The 26759-nt window shown below is 39.4% G+C and overlaps 1 protein-coding gene across 2 annotated transcripts in view; it reads left to right on the forward strand.

Moving 5' to 3' along the window:
* Nucleotides 1–26357, forward strand: part of LOC127575173 (EH domain-containing protein 3) — a 59683-nt gene extending 33326 nt beyond the window's left edge. Inside the window, exons 4-7 of one of the 2 annotated variants that reach the window (XM_052024868.1) lie at nt 2233–2277; nt 5568–5980; nt 17276–17440; nt 22016–26357. In XM_052024868.1, the coding sequence (XP_051880828.1) occupies nt 2233–2277; nt 5568–5980; nt 17276–17440; nt 22016–22543 (1151 nt within the window). In that variant the 3' untranslated portion in view covers nt 22544–26357. The remainder of the gene's footprint in view (nt 1–2232; nt 2278–5567; nt 5981–17275; nt 17441–22015) is intronic. The other variant, XM_052024869.1, reaches the window with a different exon arrangement.
* The last annotated feature ends 402 nt before the right edge of the window (nt 26358–26759 follow it).

Below are 26759 nucleotides of genomic sequence, written 5' to 3' on the forward strand. Positions count from 1 at the left end.
TTGTTTCTCGATTCGTTGCATATTTACTGGGTTTTTTTTCTATTTGTCACGACCTGCACCTTTCCCATCAACACTCTCCCAGGGATTAACTTTGACCTTGGAGCCCTTTTTTGAGTCTCAGTATTTTGTAGTGATGAGGTTGGGGGTGCGAGCCTACTCTCCAGGAAATTAGGAAGATGCCTGGCTAGTGGGGAACAGATGAAAAACCATCACCAGCAGCCGGGAGTAATTTTGCACCTGCCAGATTTAACTCGGTATGTATATAATGCATCCTGGGCTGGGGTTATGCCAGTGCTGAACCCCAAGGTGGGGGGGCCTTTGTGATAAGGGCTGGCATTTTAAAGGTTACTCCTCTGGTAATCATGGAACATTTAATACATTGAATGGTTTCAGTTATTGAACAGGCCATTAGATTCTAGGCAGGTAATTGAAATCGACTGTACAAATAGTACAGTCCATGCTTGTAAAGATCTATCATTTTAAGTGATTCATTGTCAAATGAGGATGCTGGTGTTAGCCCAGACATTTAACTGTGCAACACCCCCCTTGTGTGCTTTTAGCCTAGCAATGTGCTGATGACTGCTTCTTGTCATGGCCCCACAGCAGCAAATTTTGGTAAGTGCCCAAAGTCCAAAATGTCAGGCACCACTGAGCAAGTTGCACACATACTCTGGAATGAAACATAGCTGTAACACCAAGACTGGGGTGAAGAGGGAAAGAGTCAGCAGTCAGGCCCAATTGGAGCCTGTGGCAGTGGTGTCTGGGAGTGGTTGGGGTGTTGGTAGAAGAAGGGTTGGGAGCTGATGCCCTAAGATTGGACCCTGATGCATTTGGGCAGAAGGAGAGGTGCTCCAATATTGGAGTAGTATTGGGATGTCTCTGAGAGTGAACAGTCTACCTGGGTAAATCGAGGTGTGATATTGTGAAAATTAGATGGGAGTAATTGAAAACTTGAATTTTTGCCTAATGGGGAAAGGATGGTAGGGGGATGCAAGGGGCACAAAATAGGGGGAGAGATGGTGGTGAGTTTGCAGGAGGCATAAAATAGGGGGAGGGGAGAAGAGAGATGCAGGAGGCACAAAATGGGGAGGTGGGGTTGGCGGAGGGATGCAGGAAGCACAAAATGGAGCAACAGGAGCACAAGCCTCCCCGTCACCCCAAGTCACTTAAGTTCTTGTATCTGCCCCTTGACACTACAAACCTCAAACCTAAACCATGAAATTTATCTGATCTTGAATTTTATTATACTTTCCAAGGAATTTGTACATTTTGAATCTGTAGATTTCTGAATCTAAATGAGAGAACTCTTCATTTGCAATTCCTTGCCCCCACTACAAATTAAGTAAAACTTTTGATTTTGAATAGTTTCCAATTTTGCTTTTGAGGTCTGAGATGAACTACCTCACTTAATTTGTTGGAAAAAGATTGAGCATGATTTTAGTTACATATGCTTAATCTCTTCCCAGCCAATTAAGTGGGGTATTTCAACTTGTATACCTAGAGTCATATTAGAAACTGCTCAAAATCAAAGCCTTACTTTGTGGTGGGGGTAAGGAATTGCAAATGAAGAATGCTGTCATTAAGATTCTCAAACCTACAGATTCAAAATGTACAAATTCCTTAATGTACTAAATGATTTTTAAGAATTTCAGCATCAGATAAATTTCATGGTTTAGGTTTGAGACTGTTTCTCTTTCCTCAAAATGCTGCATGACCTACTGAATGGTTCCAGCATTTTCTGTTTTTATTTCACATTTCCAGCATCTGCTTTTCTTTTATTTCAAGAGCTGCTGGATACCTTTGGTGTGGAATGTAAAGAGGGGAGCTTCACAAAGAATGAATCCTCAAAGTACGATCACAAATCTTGTGAAGTACATGCAGCTTGAGGGGCTTCAGTTTTTCTTGTAAACCAAAAAGATTTGAAGGTAAAATATTTGAGGTGGCACAGCAAGATGATGTTAACATGCCATGTATGGTTAAGTGATGGTGCTTGATCTTCCAAGGCTGAATGCAAGTGTGTTAATTTTCTTTCTCATTATGGTATCTTGATTTTTCTTTATCATCCAATTGAATGTTTGTCTTGAAAGCTAAAATGAGAGTGCATCCGTTTTACAATGGTCATCTTGTACATTTTTTTTTCCCCAAGAACATCTTGATAGGAAGGGGTTCATTTGCCTACTTGTTTGATTTTCTCTTTGTTGCTTTTATCAAACGTCTTTTATCTCCAAGCAGAGCAAGAGGATGGGTACAGCTGGCTCCGTAGATGCCCATATGGAGGTACTTCAAAGTAGCGCAGCTATTTTTTTTAAAGAAAAGGCAAATCTCACTGAATTATTTGAATGCTTACATCACTCTTAACTCCACCAGTACAAGGCTAGCTCTGGCTTGCAGTTTGCTTCACTGTCTAAAATCCCTTGCTGCATTGGTAGTTTCTGGGCTTAAATTTCAGTGATTTGTCCTGTATTTCCATTTTTGAGTGCTCTCCAATGCTGAACTTGGAGTACATTTTGTAACCCCCCCCCCCCAGAAATTACATAGCAAGTTCCTGTTTAAGGTAGGCAGACTCATCATGCGATAATTTTCAGTATACTGGCTCGAGCCCAGCTGTTAACTTAGCAGACTGTTAGAAGCTCAAAACAATGTTAAAAGGATAACTTTAAAAGAGCTTAAAATACTTTTCTGCAATAATCCCTAATAGATTGGAATTTTCCGTGGTGGTTGGCTTTCCATAACTTTTACTGTTTCAAGATGCCATGCAGACCCATTCCTGTTTCATGAACTGGAAGCCCTGCAATTCTGATACCAAACTACCACTGTTCAAGATCATCTAAGGATAATTATCATTAAACCAACTGATATTCAAATGTTAAAGTCTGTAAATGTACAGACTTTGATCATGTAAGATTGCTGGATTTCTGTTTTTTTAACTTGAGGGGTGAGGAAGCAGGGGCTATGGTGGATAGTGGGTGCAAGAGATTGTGCCTCCTCTTTGCATATGGGTAAAACTAAATTAGCCCCAATAGCCTTTTACTCCCTCAATCTTGCAATCTCTCTTGTCCCAAAAGCAAAATCTAGAAGCTGTTTCAATGATGTTTGTGCTATTGAATTAAAGTTTCACTTTGGTGCATTTATGACACAGGGCACACCCCTCAATTTAAAATTGTGATATTCATTTCATTGAATCTGCGGATGAGAAATTCCCATTGACTATGGATAGCAGATTCCATTTAAGACAGGAGTTCATTGTTCTTGAGGTAACCAGGAATGGATAATACAGCACTGCCTTGCTACATCTACACACCCTAAACAAATATAGAAATGGTTCCCCCACCTACACTTGGATATCTTTGTCTAATTTGCCATTTTGTTGCCAATAATATTTTGCATTAACCTTTTCCACATTTGGAAACGTGATGCTTGCACATTCCTTAAGTGATTTGATTCACTTGCTCTCCATAACACTAATGCATTTGATTCTAATTGTTTACATTTTGTATTTAAAAAAATATATATTCAACAGATACAATGGAATCCAAAGGATCAACCTTTTTCCATACATTAATTTTTGACCAGTGGTAAACAACTTCATATAATGTTTTGGTGTTTTTTGCTTGTCAAGGCTGACTGTATAGACCAGGATAAAATACATTATTAATTGATATTGATCCAAATTATTGCAACACCCAAAATTAACTACCATGATTTGGGTGCATTCAAAAAGATTTTCACCTGGCTAAGCAACCTAACCATATTCTTAATTGAGTAAATGCTCAAATTTCATCACTGTCCTTTCTGAGAAATTGATTGCAAAAGTACCATTATATTTCGCTTTTCCTGTCCACCTCTGCAATTTAACCTGCTTAAATTATTGATGGTTTAACTAAATTAAGGTGATGGGAGAGAATTGTTTTGTTATTTAACTTGGTTCTGAAGTTTGCCATTGCTTAGAAATGGCAAAATCAACTAGCAATTCATGCCTACTATTCATTTTCCTAACATGGGTCAGAAATTGGCAGTTCATTCACTCCAGAAGTGCCAATGAGATCCCATGTATACTTTTTCTGCATTTTGTATTACAAACATTAGCAGAATGCACAAATGTTATATTTTAATTTTGTCAATTAATATATAACTACTTTGATTTCATGCAATCATTATTGTGTTCCTGTACCATAGGGTTACGGGAAAATGTTCTGTTCCGGAGTTCATGTAGAGATTATGAAGAGTAGCAATGTTCAACCCTGGTTTCCATCTCGGGTAATACAATGAAAGGAATAGTGAAGATGGAAGGGTGATTGTGAATTAATTAGTATCTTATCTACCCAAACGAGGCAATAAAAGCTGAACTACGAGTTAAGGCTTTGGAATTCTAACACTAGGAAAAATATAGAAGCATCTAATAAATTCATTGCAGAATCAAAAATTTGAAGCCAAACTGTCTCTCGGATGTGCAGAGTTGGACAAGTCACATCCATCCAGTAACTTTGAATTCCACGGGAATATTTGCCAAAATTACTTGAAGGAAATGGGTAAACTCTGACCTCTGGAGCCAGCTAAGTAGATGGATGTGACTTGTCCAACTCTGCGCACATGTGTGACAGTTTGGCTTCAAATTTTGATTCTGCAATAAATTTATTAGATACTATTATATTTTTCTAATGTTTAAAATTCCAAAGCTCTAACTCCTAGTTGTTGTTAAGAAAACCTAATTGCTTGTTGTCTTTCAAAGCAATAGGCCTCATTACCACAAGTAGATTCGTAATCCACAACTGTTTTCTTTTTAATCTTATTACATAGGAGGTGGTGTATCACTTTTTGTTTGCATGCATGATATTTTCCTAGATTTTGTCCTTTTATTAAAGCCAAGGTGACGTTTTTAATAACTAAAAATTAAAATTTATCTTTGCATATTGTTTTCATTTAATGTGCCTTTGTTAATAAATGCTTTTGCAAATTAGACACTAAAAATACAAGTTCAAATTCTTAAATGATTGCATGTGGCTCCATTTCAGCAAATATTTTATTTTAAATAATTTAGTAATTTCAGTGATCAAAATTGGCTAATTCAGATTGGTTGGAATTAACTTGCATTGTAACATGGAGAAATTTATTAGCTCTTGCCATTTCACATCACATTCATACTTTTTCACTTTTTTTCACAGTGGAAAACCCTGTACCACCCCTTTCTTCCTTTCTTTTCATGGATCAGGGGGTAGAGATTTTAAAATTTGGAGCAAGTCTTCTGGAGATTTTTTGGGTGGGGGTGTTGGTGGTGGGGAGGTACACTTTTGACAGGCAGTGAATTCCAGGTCATAACTATTGTCTGCAAGTGTGATAGAAACTGAATTGATTCATACCATCCAAAGGGAACTGGACAGGTATTGAGAGATTAATTATCAGGACTATGGGGGAATGGGACTGATGAAATTGCTGTATTCTGAGCTAGGATTGACTCATTGGGCCATGCATTTGGGCAAACCAAGTGTTGTCTTCCTTCTGTGAATAACAAAAGTATAATTCTAAAATATGCTTGAATTTTAGAACTGCAATTCACTTATCTCTTCCAGGTTATGACTTTGCTGCTGTATTGGAGTGGTTTGCAGAACGAGTTGATCGTATCATCCTGCTGTTTGATGCTCATAAGCTGGACATCTCTGATGAATTTTCTGAAGTTATCAAAGCACTGAAGAATCATGAGGACAAAATCCGTGTGGTGTTGAACAAGGCAGATCAGATTGAGACCCAGCAACTAATGCGTGTTTATGGTGCTCTAATGTGGTCTCTGGGCAAAATTGTCAATACACCTGAAGTGATTCGGGTCTACATTGGCTCGTTCTGGTCTCATCCTCTTCTGATTCCAGACAATCGCAAACTCTTTGAGGCAGAAGAACAAGATTTGTTTAAAGATATCCAGAGTCTCCCCCGAAATGCTGCTTTGCGAAAACTCAATGACCTAATCAAGAGGGCACGACTTGCAAAGGTTTGTAGTTGTATATAAGATCACAAGAATTTTGTAAGTACTCTGTCCATATTTTCCTCTCTACTTAATGCAGTATTCGGGAATTCCCAAATGTGAGGAATTGGTTTATTGTTGTCACGTGTACCAAGGTACAGTGGAAAAACTTATTTTGCACACAGTTCATGCAGATCAATTAATTACATGTGCATTTGAGGTAGTACAGGGTAAAACAGTGCAGAATAAAGTGTTACAGTTAGAGAGTGCAGTGCAGACAGACAATAAGGTGTAAAGCCGTGACGAGGTAGATTGTGAGGTCGAGAACCCATTGTTTTGTACTAGGGGACCGTTCAATAGCCTTATAACAGCAGGATAGAAGCTGTCTTTGAGCCTGGTGGATTTGGCACATTATAGTGCTCTTGTGTTACAGTGGTGTTGCTTCATCTCTTACTATGATTCAAAGACCATTTCAATACTTCCCAAAAGTCCATCAGCATTTTGATCTTTGGAAATGATAATTTAGGTTTGCTTTCTCTAGAGTTTAACCTCATTGTCCCCGATTTAATTGCCCCTTTTTCTGCATTGTAAGAACTTTGACCTTGCTGGGCTTCTGCCAGGGAGTCTAATGCACCATCTTCCTCTGCAGGAAATCTGTATTTGACACTGGAATGGGATGATACTGTGGAATTTTGAAATCCCAATAAACTCCTTTCACTGCTGGCAACCTGAAGTAGCATTTTAACAATTTTAGTTACTAATTAAATGGAACACCAGACAGAAGCAATTTTAAATCAGGAATGCCCAAATTATGGTTCATGACAAACCTTGGTTTGGCCAGCTAAAGTGTAGAACAAATATTTTTAAAAATATAAAAAAAAAGTACTAGGCATTTTCCCCCACATTAAACCATAACAGTACAGCACAGAAACAGTCCTTCAGCCCATGGTGTCTTTAACATTCCAATATTACTGATGGCCTTCACTGCCAGTGGTAGAATTGCCCTGATTCCCACTGACATTTTCTTTTACTGTGCCTCTTTCTCCACCTTCAAATTATCTCTGGGAAATTCTCCTCTCTACAACTAACATAAGATATCTTTATCAGTCACATGTACATCAAAACACACAGTGAAATACATCTTTTGTGTAGAGTGTTCTGGGGGCAGCCCACAAGTGTTGCCACACTTCTGGCGCCAACATAGCCTGCCCACAACTACTAAACTGTATGTCTTTGGAATGTGGGAGGAAACTGGAGGTCTACATTTTCAGCAACAGCAGGAGATTTGTATAGGACAAGAATGTTCTTCTAGTACAATGTGTGGACCTCATGCATGTTAGAATGTCAAAATATTTGTTCTACACTTTAGCTGGCCAAACCAAGTTTTGTCATGAACCATAATTTGGGCATTCCTGATTTAAAATTGCTTCTGTCTGGTGTTCCATTTAATTAGTAACTAAAATTGTTAAAATGCTACTTCAGGTTGCCAGCAGTGAAAGGAGTTTATTGGGATTTCAAAATTCAAATACTAATGGTTTAAGTATTTGAATGTAAAGAACTGTTGAATATCTTAAGGTATTAAACATAGAACACTACAGCACAGTACAGGCCCTTCAGCCCACAATGTTGTGCCAACATTTTATCCTACTCTAAGATCTATCTAACCCTTCCCTCCCACAAAGCCGCCTACATTGACAGATAATTGAACTTGAGCTTTGGCATTGGGAATCGAACAAGTAATTCCATTTTGCATTGTGAGAAGTTTTGCACTGATAGAAGTTTATAAAATTTGAGGCATAAATGGAGTAGATAGTCGGTCTTTTTCCAGGGGTAGAAATGTCAGATACCAGAGGGCATAGCTTTAAGGTGAGAGTTTAAAGGAGATGTGTGGAGCAAGTTTTTTTTTTCCCCCAGTGATGGGTCCCTGGAACATGCTGTCAAGGGTGGTGGTGGTGGAAGCAGACACAATTGTGGTGTTTGAGGCATTAAGGCGGGCATATGAATGTGCAGGGATAGAGGGATGTAGACAATGTGCAGGTTGATTAGGTTTTGTTTAATTTTGCATCATTGTCAGCACAGACATCATGGGCTGAAGGCCTGTTTCTGTGCTGTACTAGAATGTAGAACAGGCCCTTCAGCCCATGATGTCTGTGCTGACCATGATGCCATATTTACAACACCTTACACAGACTAAAGAAGCTAAGTGTCACCATTAATCCATTTGGTCTCACCCTATCAGAGATATTCCCTTTTGTTCTGCCCATCCCTCCCCCACTGTGTCTCCTACTGAATATGGACTTATTTTTATAGAACGTAGAACACAGAACTGTACAGCACAGGAAGAGGCCCTACAGCCCACACTGTTGTGCTGAACTAATTAAACTAGTTATTAAAAGCCTACTATATGAGTCCTTTTTTTCTCTTTCCCGGTTCGGACAACAGGTCCCAGACACAAAACATTAACTGTTTCTCTCCACACAGATGCTGCCTGACCTGCTGAGTGTTTCCAGCATTTTCTGTTTTTGTTTCCGATTTCCAGCATCTGCGGTCTTTTGATTTTTATTTGCTACGTTGCTTGCTCCTTGAAAAAAGTAACAAATCTATAATATTAATTAGTTACTTGCATAAAATACCTAATTATATAAATAATTATTTGCAGACACATTTGGGTACAGTCAACAACTATAAATTTAATTATACATAAATATATTCATTGTTTGAACTATCAACAACTATACAATATAAACTAGACTCAACAACTCAGCAAATGACCCATAGTACCTCTAAGAAGTGTTGCATTCTGGACTGAAGAAGTATTTTATCTGTTATGGGTTTAATGTGGGGGGGAAATGCCTGGTATTTTTTAATATAATTTACACTACAGTATCATCCCCTTCAAACGTCAAATGCAGATTTCCTGATCAGTGAGAGGTTCTGGAATTGCCCCAAGGGCATCAAGTGAATATTAACTCTAGTTTCCAGTTACATCATTGTTTGTAGGGCATTGAAATTGCATACCTCATTGTTTCTCTTTTGCCATAATACTTTAACAAATTTTAATGAAGGTTTGAAATCCCATCCTGTTGATATTCATGAAGAATTTCTGTTCCACCTAATACAGTCCTAAGTGTGCGTTCTCAGGCCATTTATTCAGCAAGTCTGCATATATAATACATTACTAAAGCCATTAGAACTATTTTTAAAATTCCATTTCTAGAATGAATAAACTGGCGTAAACAATGTCAGCTGGAATAAACAATGCTCCTGCTTTTCAACTTTTTCAACTAACTCCTTCACTTCCCTTTGCAGGTCCCTATCTCTCCTCTTACCCGTGTCAATAGTACCAATATGGGCCATGACCTCCTTGCTGTTCACCCTCCCCTTTTCTTAATTGAACTGGACAGAGTGCAGAGGAGGTGTACCAGGATTTTGCTTGGGATGGAGTGCTTTGGCACTTTTTGTCAAGGAAGTAACCCTTGCCTGCAGTAATCTCTTTATAATACGTACCAAACTGCCCAGCCTGGATTAATTGTTTATGCTGTCGATAATCTATTTGCTGCATTTTTCCAAGGTCAAAACTTCCAAATCAAAATTGTACAGGATATCTGTTGTATTCGATCCAAGGTGCTTTTATTTTGGAAAATAATCAGCAATATTTTTCCCCAACTCACTTGTAAAGTCAAGATACTCTGCATTTGAATTATTGTGTGTACATTGAATGTTTCCAGTACTCGAATCTGATTTCCTGTTTACTTGGAAATAATTATCATAGAGTTTTAGCTCTCCATTTTTATTTTATTGTTTAAATGATAGTAAAGCCAATGCTGTAGGTCTTTAGCACAATTAAACAATTTGTTATATGGGGTACGCAATAGCACAGCAGTTAGTTCTACCATCTCTGTTCCAGCAGCTGTTCAATCCTGAACTCTGCTGCTTGTGTAGAAGTTATATGTACTTCCAGTGACTGTGTGGGTGTCTCCTGGGTGTTCTTGTATCCCAAAGATATTCCATTTGGTGGGCAAATAAGGTATTCTAAACTATCCCTAAGGAAGGTATGTGGTCAGAGAATGGGGTGCAGTTTATGGGCATCAGTTGTTGAGTTACAGGGAAATAAGTGGAGGAATGGGTTTGCTCTGAATTTGGCTTGTATTGGATGAGCTGAATGACCTCTTGTCATAAGAGAATGAAAGTAGAAATATTGGTTGAATTCTGGTGCTGATATTGGATCCAATGCTGAGAAGTGCTTTCATCTGGTACTCTGTGATAAGGCATTTAAGCTGGTACAAGTTGAGTACTTGCTTTGCATTAGTCGGAGTTTCTCTTGTCTTTTGGATCTACATGGGAACATAATAGAATAAAGATGAAGACCATTGAGATATGTCTTCCATTTGTTTCAAGGTACCAGTGATCTACTGTTCAGTCCCCAGTTTTTTTTAATATTTTTATGCAGCCATCAATAGTAATCATTGCCTTTGTCACCAGTTAGGATGACTTTTTTTCAGCTGACAGCTAGAAAGCAGCTTGTCCATTGGCCAATGCACAAAGCATGATATGATACTGTTAAAGGCCAAAAAAAATGTCATCACGAGCTCTGTATATGTGCAGTGTTGAGCTCTGTTGCAGCACCAGAGGAGATTTGTGGTTCATTGCTTCACAAGATCAGAAAAGAGCAGAATGTGTCTTTTTACAGCACTTCATCTCATCCTAACTTCTCAACGCCCTGAAGACCTACATAACAATTGAAGCAGAGATGAAAGTAAGCCAGAGTACAGTGAGACATGCAATAGACTACAGGTGCTGAAATCTAGAGCAACACACAAAGTGCTAGAGGAACTCATCAGGTTGGGCAGCATCTATGGAGGGAAATGGACAGTCAATGTTTCGGGTTGAGATCCATCATCTGGACTGGTCCAGATGAAGGGTCTTGACCTGAAACTGTCCATTTCTCTCCATTGGAGTGATATGTGGACACAGCTTGCAATAAGGGTAATGATGTTTTACTGCAATTCTATACGACCTTGGTGAGGTTGCACCTGAATATTGTATGCAATTATGCTGCCCTGTGAATATTCTTGCTATAGAGGGAGTCAGCAAAAAATGACCCTTTTATAGCAAGAATATTTAAAGACAAGGGCAGCATTGCTCCTGGGATGGGAGGTCTGTCAAATTAAAAGTGAGTAGACAAAGACCCCATCTTCAAGAGTTTGTAAGAATGATAGGTGACCTCTTGAGACATATAACGTTCTTTAGAGATGGATACAGAAGGATTTTCCCCTTGGTTAAGGAGTCCTGAAATATTCTCAGAAGTAGGAATAGACTATTTCGGGCTGAAATGAGAAATTTCTTCACTAGGGATAGAGAATCTTTTTGGAATTCTCTGCTGCAGAAGGCTGTGGAGTCTGCATTTTGATTGCATTCAAAACTGAGATGAACAGATATTAGAGCAATTGAAAGATACAGAAATAGGGGAGGAAAATTGTGTTAATGTAGATGATCATCCATGGTTGTGTTGAATGGCAGAGAAGGCACAAGAGTGACAGGCCTACTGCTCTTGTGTTGAAATTATTGCTTGTTTTCAGTGCTTTGTCCAGTAGGTTCTTCCTGGTGCCATTAACTATGTGTGAATGTGTTTCCCGGCATTGGGTCTGAAGTTGTTTTACCCATTTGTACTTGTCTCCTTATCCTGCAGTCGTCATTCAAATTCTATTTGTGCTGAGGGTTGTGCATTTCTATTCCACTGCGAATATTTTCAATTATCTCTTTTAGTTTAAAGAGGATTGAATTTTTCTAACCTTGTAACCCTCGTGAATCTTTGCAATTCTGTACCCCAGGGAGCTGCAAATACATTCAAAACCAAAACAGATTTTTCTCTCGATCAGTTCAGAGGTTGCGGGACGGGCAGGAAAGTGGAGCTGAGGCCAAGATACAATCAGCCATGATCTCATTCAGCAGCAGAGCAGGCTTGAATGACCATGTAGAACACAGAGCACAGGAACGGGCCCTTCAGCCCACAATGTCTGCTGCCAACCATAATGCCAATTTAAACTAATCCCATCTGGCTGCACATGATCGATATCCCTCCGTTGCCTGCGTAAGCACCTCTTATGTTGCTATCCTATCTGCTTCCACCGCATTCCAGACACCCACCACTTTTTTTTAAACTTGCTTTGGAAAGTTCCTTTTAAATTTCACCTCACCCCACCCCACCTTAAATGTATGCCCTCTAGTATGTGACATTTTTGACACTTCCATCCTGGGGAAAAGACTCAGATTATTTACCCTATCTATGCCTCTCATAAATTTCTATCAGGTCGCCACTTGACCTCTACTCCAGAGAAAATAATCCAAGTTTGTCCAATATCTCCTTATAGCTAATACTCTCCAATCCAAGCAATATCCTGGTGAACCTCTTCTGCACCATCCCCAAAGCCAGGCTGATTATCCCTAATAAGTCCATGCTTTTACAGATGTGAGTAAGTCCTATCCCTGAGAATCTTCAATGATTTCCCTACCCCTGACAATAAGGCTGTGGCCAATAATTTCCTGGTTTGTTCCTTTTGCCCTTAATGCTTCTGCTTACTCCAGTGAAATTCTAACATTGCATCTTAAATGTCTAGTCCTGCTCTGTACAGAGGGCTTGGGTATCTCCTTTGTGCCTCTGAGCAGAAATAGAGCAAAATGCTTTCTGACCCAGAATCTGCATCAGCAAGATGGCTTCAAGAAAATTGATCTGGTAATCCATCACAGGACTACATGATCCTCCTGTGAGATCCACATATTTATACCTAATGCTTCCCATTCAGTTAATCATTGGTCTGTTAAAATCGTCCATTATGCTTATATATAAAAAATATTTTCATTTGCTACAAAGTTGCCTTTGTTGGCAAGAAGGCGTGTATGGTAAATTGATTTGTCCTTATCACTAAAGGCCAAGTCCCTTGGGCTTGGTTCTTTTTAGTGTTAAAATACCAGTACACATGAGGCAGATCTGACTGGAATTAAAGAGAAGAACCTTAGTTTTCAGCTTTTGGTGGCTGGCTTTTAGACATGAAAAAGATGGCTCTAGACACTGCATGATGCTATTGTGATTTATTTTTTAAGAAAAATCAATGATCACTTTCTTTACAATGTTAGATTTCTAAAGGCAAACTATCCAAAGGTCACTGATAGCTTTTGGTTTAAGGTTTTGTTGTGAAACCTTCATGTCTGTATAAAAAAAGACATCTGTTCTGAATCATCTGTGATGTTCAGCATGTTGTTCTTGGACAACCTTGCATAAATGCAGCTGGTCTGCTAATTGAATTAGTAATCTGTAGCCTTGGATGTAGTTAATCACAAACAGCCCATCAGGTGCAGTTTCCTTTGGGGTTTGTATTGATTTCCTGCAACAGTGTAAATGTAGAGAGAGTAGGAATTTGTATTCATTAATTGTAGTAAGGGAAGTAATTTGGTAATTGTACTTTGAACTGTTCTGCTTTTTGCAATGGATGATTTGTAATGCTAACTTCATTCACTCTGCAATCCAAGAATACTTTGTTTTGGAGCAAAACTGCAGAACTTTTCATTTTCCCCCACTCATCCATTGTGACAATGTTCAAGGAAATTATTATTTACTGGTAAGATTGTGTGTGTATGCGTATATGTGTGTGTGTGTATGTATATGTGTGTGTGTGTGTGTGTGTGTGTGTATGTATATATATATATATATAAGACTTTTTTGTTTTAATGCAAAATGGAATATCAGTCATTTATGTTCTAACCAGATAACGTGAAGTTTCCTTGCAGGATTGAAGTGTACTTTAGCACATTTACTCGGTGATTTGCTTTAATGAAAAGCTTGCATTTTGAATAATGAAGTACTTTAACTGGGGGGGAAAAAAATCAAGATGCTGGAGGAACTCAGCAGGCCAGGCAACATCCATAGAGAAAAGCAGATGGTCAATGTTGCAGGTCAGGACCCTTCTTCAGGACTGAAGATAGGAAAAGGGGAAGCCCTTTTTAACTGTTTTCAGATTTGTTGGTTGTATCTGCTCTGTTTTTTAAAAAAAAATTTCTCTTCGGCTTCATGATGGTCTTGATCTTTGCAGCTGCACAATAGTCTCTATACCACTGTTAGCCCCCTGCAAGATATGCTAGATCAATCAAATGGTTCCTCTTGCTTCCCCCACTGTGGAAAACAAGTGGACTCTTAAACTTGGATCCTACTGCCTACGCTTCATTGGTCTAGCCATGAGATGTTGACCACAGTGGGAAGGCTCCACGTTAAAAATGTGTAGACAGATTTTGCTGTCCTTGGATTAAGAAATTGGCAACTGTGGAGAGGATTTTAATTTGAGAGCTCTTCTAATATTTGTGACCTAAAGTACTTATTGGTATGATGGCTTCATTCTGCATTTTTAAAGACCAATGTACATCAGTAAAATCAGCAAATTAGTTTTTTTTTAAAATGCAGCAATTCTTCTGAGTAGGGCGAGTCAGGGTATGCTGAGGCAGTTACCTGGAAAAATGTTTAAACGATACCAAAGTGTTCTTATTATACCTTAGCTACTCTAACTACGCCTCATAATTTTGTATATTTCTATTAGGTAGTACTTCAGCCTCTGCTTCAGAGAAAACAAACCCAGTTTGTCCTTGAAGCTAATACTCCAATCCAGGCAGCATCCTAGTGAACCACCTCCACCCCCTCTAAAGCCTCCACATCCTTCCTATAATAGGACTGCACACAATACTCCAGTCTTGTACAACTTGACTTCCTGACACGTAATCAATCCCTTGACCGATGAGGGCAAGTATGCCATATGCTGCCTTTACAATCCTATCCACTTGTGCTGACACTTTCAGGGAGTTATGGACTTGCACCTGTCTGCACATCAATGTTCCTAAGGATCCTGCCATTTACTGTATAATTTCCTCTTGCATTTAACATCCCAAAGTGCATCTCCTTGCACTTGTCCTGATTTTAAACTCCATCTTCCACTTCTGCACCAAATTTTCCACCTGATCTATATCCTGCTGTATCCTTTGACGACCACCTTCATTATCCACAACAGCACCAATTTTTGTATTGTCTGTAGATTTAGTAATCAGACCACCTATATTTTCACCCAAATCATCTTGCAGTTGAAGGTCTCAGCACTGATCTTTGCAGAGCACCACTGGTCACAGACTTCCAGGCACAAAAACACCCCTCCCCCACTACACTCTGTCTTCTATGACCAAGCCAATTTTGTTCGCAATTTGCCGACCCATTGTGGACCCCATGTGACTTAATCTTCTGGACCAGCCTGCTGTGACGTTCCTTGTTGAATGCTTTACCAAAGACTATGTAGACAACATCCACTGTCCTACCCTTACCAATTATCTCCTCCACCTCCTCAAAAACTCAATCAAATTTATGAGACAAGACCTCTCCTGCTGACTCCCACTCTAACAAATTAATACTTTTCCAAATGTGAGTAAATCCTGTCCCTAAGAATCTTCAAATAATTTCCCTGCCACTGAAGTGAAGTGCTCTAGCCAATAGTTTCCTGGTTTATCCTTGGTTGCCCTTAAAGGAAAAACACTTGGCTTTTCTTCCATCTTCTGAGATTTTGCCTAAGGCTAAAGAGGATACAATGAACTCTGTCAGGGTTCCAGCAATCTCCTCCCTTGCTTTCTGCAGTATCTTGGGATACATGCCTTCAGGCGCTTGGAACTTATCCACCTTAATGTTCTTTAAGAGATCCAACATCCCATCATTCTTAATATTGTCATGCCCTGGAATATCAGCATACCCTTCACTGATCTCACCATCATTCATGACCTTGGTGAATACCAATGCAAAGTACTCATTTAAGAACCTCAGCCAGTTCCTCTGGCTCAATGCATAAATTCCCTCCTTTTGTCCTTGAGTGGATCTACTCTTTTCCTAGCTACCTTGCTTTTAATATGTGTACAAAAAGTCTTTGGATAATCTTACTTGCCAAGGAAATTTCATACCCCCCACCACCACCCCCCCCCCACTTCAGCCTTCTAATTCCTTGTTTAAGTTCTTTCCTGCTTCCTTTATATTCCTCAAGGGCCTTGTCTGATGTCAGTTTCCTAAACCTTGCATATGCTTCCTCTTTTAAACTGAGCTTACAATATCTCTTGTCATCCAAAATTTCTGAACCTTGCCATCCTCATTTCATCCTCATAGGGACATGCTTGTCCTGAATTTTAATCAGCTGGCCTTTAAAAGATTCCTGTATGCCAGATGTGGATTTGCCCCCAAACAGCCATTCCCAACCTACTTTCCCCAGTTCCTGCCTAATACTATTAGAATTAGCTTTATTTCCCGGCCCCCCCCCCACCTCAAATTTAGCACGCTCACCTGCAGATTAGTCTTGTCCATACTATTTGGGGAAAATTCATAGAATTATGGTTGCTGTTCCCCAAATGTTTTCCCCCATTGAAACTTCAATCAGCTGGCCAGGTTCATTCCCCAGTACAAAATCTATAAAGTAATTCTCTATAGAGCAAGTTCCATATTTGTGACAAGTTTTGAAGCTTAACTTGCATTATTAATTGATTAAACACCCATTTCTAGATGAAAATCTGTCTGGTTCCTAGCAGAAACTTTTATTTATTATCCATGCTGATGGTAAATGGCTTACCTTCTGACTTGAAAAATAGAGAAATAATGTCCTAACCGCTCAATTTGTTTTATCAGCTGTGATTACTGTCCTTCAATATATGCCTCGGCTATGCATTGAGATTGTAGTATTGTCTAAGCCAGTATGGTAGGGTATAGTGGGTTCCATTCTATGGTGCATGATGTTTTTGCAACCATCTGGAAAAATGTTATTATTTATGTTATATAAATCATTAATGAATTTAGGTTTGCATCTGATTCTGGTTGTACAGGCTAGCCTCATGTTACAAGCAGCCTGTCTGTATATATGGATGCCCATACATACAAACAAGCTCCCATAATACTACATTCAAGAGTATGACATGCATACATGTTTGTTGGTAATTAATTTCCCCTCCCTCTTCACTCTTAGTAATTATTTGTTCTTATCAATCTTGTGCGCTTTTGATGCCATTCTTTACAGTACTGTGGAGGCGTGGTTACCATAATCAAGTGTTTTTGGTGTATTTTCAGACTTGTGGACAAAATCGACTGAAGGATGTCTGTAAAAACAGAACTTGTTTGTTACCCAGGGATGGACTCATTTGATGGGGCACCCTCTTGTTAATCTAATGCTGTAACTGCAATGTATGAAAATTTTATCTGCTGGTTATTCCATAAAAGGTAGACTCCTTGTGTAAACAAATTGCCGTGTATTTTCTCTTGTGCAGGTCCATGCCTATATCATTAGTGCCTTGCGGAAAGAGATGCCAGCTGTATTTGGTAAAGATAACAAGAAGAAAGAACTGATTAATGGCCTTGGAGACATTTATGCCCGGATTGAACGAGAGCATCAGATCTCTCCTGGAGATTTTCCTAACATTAAGAAAATGCAGGTAGGTCTGAATTAGTTGGCTTCGTGTTGCTTATTTTGTCAACTTAATTTTGGTATTTCTGCCTTAATAGTACCATAATCCAAACATGGTGCACACTGACATCTTCGTGCTTTATATCTGTATTTATTACACACTCTAAGAAAATTGATACATTATAGTCTAGGAGAACTGATGCATATAGCCTAGGAAAACAATGATACAATTTTGAATGATTATCTGATCTATACAGTATGATTTCCTTATCTGTCATTTTTAAAAAGTATCAAGGACATAAAAATATAGTATTCAGTTCTTTTTCATTAGTTACCTTTGGTATTTAAATTGGTTTGGATGACTTGAGTTTAAAGCAGGTTTATTATGGAAAATTAACTCTTCTTGTATGGAATTCCACAGCTAGAAGGTGCTGTAAATGCAAGCAATCACCTGGGAGAAGTTGCAACGAGAGAGCTTGCTTGTTTCAGACAAAGAAATATAGAAATGAAATTTAAAACAATTGCCATTAGATCGGGTTCCATATTTGTGAACTGAGTTCTTGAGCTGCTTCTGATTTGCATAATAGGTAGTTATGTGGTGCAAATAATAAAACCAAATCACCTAGATGCTTGTGGGTTATGTCATTGTAGTATTGGGTGTGCTGGCAAAACAATGTCGGTGTCTTGCTCTTAAGGGATAGTATCTACCCCCACCCCCACTCCCCTCCCCCATCAAATTCCACAGCTGCACTGCCATTGGGTGAAGATTTATCTTTCTTTCTTCTCAGATCTCGGTGACTAACCCTGATTCTGGCTCAGGGTGTTGCCATTCCTAATTGTTCTTGAGGTGGTGGTGAGCCAATCTGCAGTCCTTCTGTGGGAGCACTTCCACCAGTGTTGTTGGAGAGGGAATGCCAGGATTTAGACCCAGTGACAATGAAGGAACAGTGACATAATTCCAAATTAGTATGGTGTGGGATTTTGGGGGGGGGTAGGTGGGTGGTGGTGAGAAACGTGGAGATGGGGGAGAGAAAACTGCAGGTTGTGGTGATCCCATGCACCTGCTGCACTTGTCCTGTGGTAGGGGTTGCAGGTTTGGGAAGTGTGCGAGTAACCTGGTTGAGTAACTGCAGTATGTTTTGTCGGTGGTGCACACTCACACTCTTCTCTACACCCTTGCAAGCAATTGGGGTTTTCAAAAGGGAAGTGGCTAGTCACTTGGCTAAAAAAATTTACAAGGCTACAGTGAAAAAGTAGGGGAATGGTACAACAGAGAATGGTGTGGAGGTGAACTGAATGGCCTCCATCATAATTGTATTGCATCGCTTTGCATTGTTGTTTAGGCAGCAATGATAATTAAGTACATTTTTTTAACTTGGATCCATCTTGATCTTGGCACTGTTTTCAATCATTAAGGCTGGTGATGTCAGCAGGATGTGTGGACATTTCGAAAACCACTTTGAAAATCATTGGTATGTCAAAGGTTCTTTTGAAATGAGGGCAGATTTGAGTACAGAACTATTTAATCTAACTACATGTGTCCTTGATAGTTGGCATGCTCTGTTCAAAGCTGTTTTTGTTTAATAAATGTCACATAGTATTATCTCCCAGTATTTGGGTGTTGCTCACAGTGGTTGAAATGAGCAGTGTGCATACAGTACATCTGTGGCATTTGTATATTACATAACTCGTGCTCTCTGGTATATGAAAGTGGGGCAAAAAGAATCATATCCTATTCTCTATACTGTTCCCTATTTTCTGCCTTAAACACATTGTTCATTTGCACTTGTGTAGTGCTAGTAATGTAGAATCTCAACTGTGTCTTGGGGATTAAAAATGGATGCTGAATTATAGGTGTTATTGGGAGGAATGGTCACATGGATTTTAGGGTGTTCATGGAGAGAATCTCGGAGCTTGTACTCGGAACGTACATGTATCAATGGTGAGATAGAGATCTCATGGGGGTGGGTGGGAGAAACCTGCAAGTAGCGTTTTGTGCACGTTCTGCCCTTGAACCTTGGTAGTAACGGAGCTTACAGGTTTGAGGTGTATGAGTAACTGCCGTGTATTTTGTATATGGTACACACTGCATACTTGCTAACTCTTTTCTGCACCCTTGGGAAGCAATCAAGGCTTTCAAAAGGGAATTGCATAGTAATTAGGCCAAAAATTCAAGGTTAAATTTTTGAAAGAGCAGGGGAATGGGGCAGAGAATAATGTGGAAAATGCAAGAGGATAGAGTTGAAGAGATTGAGTTTCCAGAATGAAAGGTTGGATGTTGGAACAGAAGCATTATGATCACAATTGGAATTTAAATGAGGTGAAAATGTTTGCATTGCAAAATTTCTGGGTAACCAGGAATCAAAGTCTGCCAGCAAGAGAGTGGGTGATAAGACAAGTGGGATTTGGTACAAGTTCATATGTAAGGACTGGAGTTTTCAAATGAAGATTTTGAGAAGTTGCCTTTCTCTGGCAGTCCCCAGGTTGAAGATAGTTTGCTTCCCCATTTCTGGAAAAGACCAAGATCAAAGTCAAACTAAGCACTAGTCTGAGCACTTAAGCAAATGTTTTCAGGGATCATTGACACTCTGCCACAGGTGGGATGAGTGATATTTGACCAGGTGGGTGGGTAGATGTGGATGCTATATTTTTTTTCCATTATTTGTGCATGATGTTTACTTGCTCCAAGTGCAGAATGTATGCTCAGCCCCTTCCCATATACTCCTTCCTGAATTTGTGGATGGGGAATCTCATGTGTTGGAAGATGCTGTGTATGTGTTTATCCAGTGGCAGAGCTTGGAGTAGAGTGCTTGTTTTGGTAGTCTGGCATCAAGTGTGCAGACATCATTGGGTAGTCCCACTCACCAGAACTAGTTGGATGCAATCAAAGTATTGACACTGGGGATATTGGCCTGGGGCAGGAGAGTACACTGACATTGGTTTCTGAATCTGAATCAGATCTATTATCACTAACTTGGATGACCCGAAATTTGTTGTTTTGCAGCAGCAGTACAGTGCAAAGACACAAAATTACCATAAATTACAAAATTAGTGCAAAAAAAAGAGGTAGTGTTCATGGACATTCAGAAATCTGGCAGAGGGGAAGAAGGTGTTTCTGAATTGTTGATTATGGGTCTTCAGGCACCTGTACCACCTCCCCAATGGTAGTAACAAGAAGTGGGCACTGCCTCCTTGAAGATGTCCTCGATGGCGGGGAGGGTTGTGCCTGTGATGGAGCTGGCTGAGCCTATAACCCTGGCTGCTTGATTATGTTGGCTGCTTTACCGAGGCAGTGAGAAGTGTAGACAGAGTTCATGGTGGGGAGGCTACTTTTCATGATGTGCTGAGCTGTGTCCACAACTCTCTGCAGTTTCTTGCAGCCTCAGGCAGAGCAGTTGCTATACCAAGCCATAATGCGTCTGGATAGGATGCTTTCTATGGTGCATCTATATATAAAAAAAAATTGGTGAGGGTCAAGAGGTGCGTGCCAAATTTCTCTGGCCTCCTGAGGAAGTAGGGGCACTAGTGTTCTTTCTTGGTCATGGTGTCTACATGGTTGGACCAGTCAGGCTATTAGTGATGTTCACTCCTGGGAACTTGAAGCTCTCAACCCTCTTGACCTCATCATTGATGTAAACTGGAGCATGTGCACTGCCCCCTCCTTCCTGAAGTCAATGACTTGCTCTTTTGTTGACACTGAGGGAAAGATTGTTGTCATGACACCATGCCACTAGGCTCTCTATCTCCTTCCTGCACTCCAACTTGTTATTTGAGATACGGCCCACTACATAGATGTCATCTGCAAACTTGCAGATGGAGTTAGAGCAAATTTGGCCATGCAGTCATGAGTGTATGGTGAGTAGAGGAGGGCAGTGAGATTGCAGCCTCGTGGGGCACCAGAGTTGACTTATAATAATACCAGAGGTGTTGCTGCCTATCCTTGCGCATTGTGGACTGTTGGTCAAGAAGTTGAGGATCCAGGTCCAGGAGTTTGGAGAGGAGTTTGATTGGAATTATAGTATTGAAGGTGGAGCTGTAGTCAATAAACAATAGTGTAATGTAGGTGTCTTTACTGTCCAGATGCTCCAGAGATGAGTGTAGGGCCAGGGAGATGGCGTCCACCATGAATTGCAGTGGGTCGAGGTTGTCTGGGAGGTTGGAGTTGATGTGTGTCATGGCCAGCCCCTCAAAGCACTTCATGATGGTGGATGTCAGAGCCACTGGGTGGTAATCATTAATGCACCAACTACCTTTAATCAACCCCTGTCTTTCCAGATGCATGTATATCTCATTCACCAGAATCCTCTCCAGTAACCTGCCTAATACAGAGTTTAGACTTGCTGGTCTATAGTTCCCATGTTTTTACTTTGCAGCCCTTCTTAGATAAAGGCACAACCCTCCAGTCTACTGGCACTTTGCCTGTGGCTAATGTTGATGCAAATATCATTTCCATCATAAAGCCTTTAAATCTGAAGCTAATTTTAGTGTTGTATTAATGGTAGACTGTTTTGCAATGGTTGCAACTATTTCAAGTATTAACCTAATGTCTTGAGATTTATTCACATCTTGATTCCAAATAACATTCCTGTTTCTTGGTTTCCAGGATCAGCTACAAGCACAGGATTTTGCCAAATTTCAACCACTAAAGATTAAACTGTTGGAGACGGTAGATGACATGTTAGGAAATGATATTGCTCAGCTCATGATCCTAGTACGTCAGGAAGAAAGCCAGCGGCCCGTCCAAGTTGTAAAAGGGGGAGCCTTTGAAGGCACAATGAATGGGCCGTTTGGACATGGATATGGTGAGGGAGCTGGCGAGGGTATTGATGACCTCGAGTGGGTTGTGATCAGAGATAAACCAAGCTACGACGAGATATTTTACACTCTATCACCCATCAATGGAAAGGTCACTGGTGCGAATGCAAAGAAGGAGATGGTGAAGTCTAAGCTCCCAAACACAGTGCTAGGGAAAATCTGGAAACTGGCAGATATTGACAAGGATGGCATGTTGGATGATGAAGAGTTTGCATTGGCTAACCATTTAATTAAAGTCAAGCTGGAAGGTCATGAACTACCCAGTGAAATTCCACGGCACCTCATTCCACCATCGAAGAGAAAGCTGGCTGAGTGAATCTGTGAAATCCTCTCCTCTCTCAGTTGGGAGAGCACAGCACAATAGATTGAAGATGAAAAAAGGCTGGAAAATGAAGAGTCAGTCTTAAATCTTAAGCAGTCAAAATAGTATTACAGCTTTTACATAGTAAATATTTTTCTTTCCATTATTTACACTGATTGCAATACTAGTTTTCAAAGCATAGACATCTATTTTATTGGTTAGTTCATTTGATGTAGCAAATTCGGTGTTCTCCGGAGATTGGGCAATATGGTTACTGTTTGTTTGGAGGCAGGAGTTTCTTGGGATTGTTTCTCTTCCATGTCCCTTTTTTTTGTTCCTTTTTGATGTGGAGTACTGTGATGTCACCTTGTTACTGTGAGCAGTACTACAGAAGTTTCTGTTCCCCTTTTAAGGGGCGATGAAATTTTTCTTTTCAAGCTTCTGCCCTGTTTACCTTTTGGGTAACTGGGGTATTTCCTTTATCCCAACTAGTCAACTTCTACATAATGCTGAAGATTAGTTCAGATAGTTAACCACTGAATAACTAGTTACTGCAAGGATAATTTGTATTCACTTTATATAGACTTAGATTTTAGCCACATATTGCAGCAGCTTATGAGGAATAGCTTCATGTTTTCTCGATGCTCACTCCATGGACAGGAACATTAGAAGAAAAATGTTCACGGACCCACACTAGTGTAGGAATAAGTGATTTGCATGAAAGCTTTGATATTTCTACAAAATGATGTTTGGAAACATGACTTTTTTTTTGATTCGTGAACAATTCCTATTTTGAGTATTTTTTCATTTGAAACTTTTTGAAGCCTTTACTGTGACTAATCTGTGGCAATGGATTGTAGTTTAATTGAATATGTGATATCTATAATACAAGGAAGGTCTTGACATTGGTAAGGAAAACCTAAACCAAATTCTATTGTATGGAGTACTGTGAATTGTACAGCAGTATATTCAAATATATACTGCATGCTTATTGATCAAGTTTAATATATAATACCATGTATGGAGGAAAAGTTGCACAAAATCTTGTACTTGCATTCACACATGTTCTAACTTGGCTCTTCTACCAAGTTCAGCATCTCTTTAAATGCAGTGATTTGCAACATGTTACCTGACCTTTGCATGTTTTTTTTTAACGAGCTATGTTGCAAGTTGCTGTAAAAGACCTATCATAAAATGTTCAATTCAGTTTCTTCCATTATTGTATTGAATACTCTGGAACCTGTTGAAAAATGTTGCTTGTGAGAATTTTGTAAATGGAAGTTATTTTTCTGTCCTGTAGCCGTTGAAAATTGCTATGGGGAAAATCACTGCTGTTATATTTGAAACTACGTAGTGAATCCACAGATGTGCAGTACATTAGTGCGAGATCTGCAGTGTGAGTCACAAGTCTTGATCTTTCGTTGGAGAGAGGCAATAAGATTGTCTTCCCAATCATATGAATATGATCCCATCCCAACAGATTGAACCCCATTGACACATTGTGACCTTTGTGTGGAAATGGGGCAATTTCCCTGATGGATATTGCATTTGTGCAGGGCCAACAGTTTTCTGAAGGCTTAACTCATCCAAAAGCATGTGGCACAACCCTGTCCCCCCACCCCCTGCCAAGAAATTTGAATATTGCCCAAAAATGTTTTTAAAGCCTTTTTTTCTTTATATGAAATTATACTTGAAATGTGAAATCACTTTTTAAAAAAAAATTAAACTGGGTTATGAATGAGCTTCCACAGGTGATTTTTTTTTTTGTTTTAGCACTCTGGGGTGGTGGGTGAAGAGGGGAAAGAACTGAATGCAAGGGCTTGGAATTCGTGGTCAGAGGGACTGTGGAAAGAACATTCTTATTGAAACAAATACTTTTCTCTCAATTCGTGCTTTAAAAGCATTCAATGTGATTGTCACTTACACTGGTCCATACTGAAATCTCACAGCTGGCTGCCTAAAAGCATCTTCGCATCATGAATCTACTCAACTCAACGTCACCAGAAGTCTCCTTGCATTGCTCTGGACTTCTTGGCGTCTGCACCAATCTGTACAAATTGTACTTGATGAGGAAATGTGCTGAACCAACTGCTTTGAGATGTGGGTAGGCTAGGCACTTCAGACAGGCCCATGATTCTGAGCAGTTGATAATACCAGGTTTTTTTGTAAGCACCTTGAAGATTGATGGAGAAGTTTTATTCACTATGGGGCTGTATCTCTATTGTGCGCCCCAGCACTGCATTCTGAAGCCCTTTCCAGTTTAAAATTATGATCAAAATAATTGGTTATCCTTTAACATTTCACAGATCTTTTTAAATAGATTTCTGTACCATATGCACAATTTTTTTTTAGTTGTCTCCAGTTATTGTTATAAGATGCCCTCTGGTTGCAACTTCTAATGGAATTACCAATGCTTTGAGATCATTTCGATGAATAGAATGTCAGTGAAAATCTAACTACCAGAGTATTCCTTTATTCCCCTTGTTTTATGGTACTTTTGCCACTATTCTAAAGTTGAGAATAAATACACAAAGATTAATAGGTTTTTTATCTTCAGCCACTGCCACACACTTCCCTATACTCCCAGTGTAAACATTGGATAATATTCATAAGCCCTACTTGGATAACAAAGTGTGCTCCTATAAGGACTGAACATTTTTTACTGCTATTTGTCTACTGATAAAGTAACCAGCTTTAATAATGTGAAATACACAAGTAGCCAAGTGTAACTTTATTTCTTAAGTTTTATTGAATACAAATTGCCACTGTATGAAATGGCCTTTTCTACCATAGTACCACAACAGTAAGAACAAGCTAGTCTATATACTAGGTGTTAGGAAAGCCAGCTTCTTATGGTGCGAGTTTAATTGAATGGGGTAAGGTTGGGGAGGAGCATATATTGATCATTCACTGTTAGAGCTTGTATTTTATCTTTGGTGATATCTGCTGCAATTGGGTGTCCCTGCTTCCCTGTTAGCTGACCAGAAGTTTTTAAATGGTTCTGAAATTATTTCCAGTGGAATCTTTACATTTGTGTATTTAAATGTTTGGGTTAAAATAGGAAGGTCACAAGCAATTATTGATGTCTAGAGTCTTTTAATCGATTGACCCCTGCATTCTTGCATTAATATGGTCATTAATTAGCAATGTTGCTGAAATCTGTCTACAAATGTTGTTCAGGGAGCCTGGTCTTCAAAGTGGAATTAATGAAGGTTAAATACTAGTGAATAACTTTTCAAATCCCTATTTCTGCAATTGGAGGAGTCTAAGTTAATAACATTGAACAAATTGGAGCACTTTGGCATTTTGTACTTTTTCATGGCCAAGTTCTCATTTCCCCATTTGCACTGTTTGTCATTATTGTGAAGAGTAGAATAAAGACATGTATTTTTCTGTAGATTGTGGCATCCTGTCTGATACTGTGTTTGAGAATACTGTACTTAAAAGTAAATCCTGGTCATGCTGTCAGCTTTTTCAATTGTTCAGATTTGTTGTGGCACTTAAGTAAATCTTAAATATCAAGCCTTCATTAACCAAGCTTCAGAGGGTAAAATGAGAGGGGGACAATTGACCATGGCTGTTGACTACTAAAATATTTATGGTCCCTTCGAACAAATTCTTCAAAGCATGGGTATTGTATTTTTGGAAATTCCATGGTGGCATTCCTGGTTCTTTACAAACTATCACAATGCTTCCAAAAGTTTGCCAAAATGTTTTTTTTCTTTCTTTTGCCAATAATATGCTATTGTACATTTATATAAGAATATATCCTGTATTAACAGTGTATTTAAAAGAAGCTGTAGATTAGAGAAATGCTAATAAAATGGTGTCTTAAGTTTTGTTGTCTGTCTTCATGGGAAAAATATGGCCAGTTAACCACATGAAAATTAACTGAAGATTAGCTTGAAGGAAGAGTCAAAAGAGGGTATGCAGGGGATGTCAAAGCTAACAAATCTTTTTAGAAATCTGAATGTGTAAGGGAGGAATATGGACAGCAGCTTCTGATCCCTTTTGATTTAAGGATGCTTTGCTTCCACTTCAGTATGTGGTTTCTGATGAAGTTGATATGGGCCCCTAGACTCTGCCACAAATGTGACAGTAGTGGTTGACCGGGCAAGTGGATGGGTTGTTTGGGAAGTGGTGAACTCTTCTGATTTATGCTGGATTTCTGTGTTCCTGATGAATGGACTGTGCTTGGATATCATCTATATCCAGCAGATACCTGCCAGGG

This window comes from Pristis pectinata, chromosome 10 (genome assembly GCF_009764475.1).
Source record: "Pristis pectinata isolate sPriPec2 chromosome 10, sPriPec2.1.pri, whole genome shotgun sequence".
NCBI classification, from domain to species: domain Eukaryota; kingdom Metazoa; phylum Chordata; class Chondrichthyes; order Rhinopristiformes; family Pristidae; genus Pristis; species Pristis pectinata.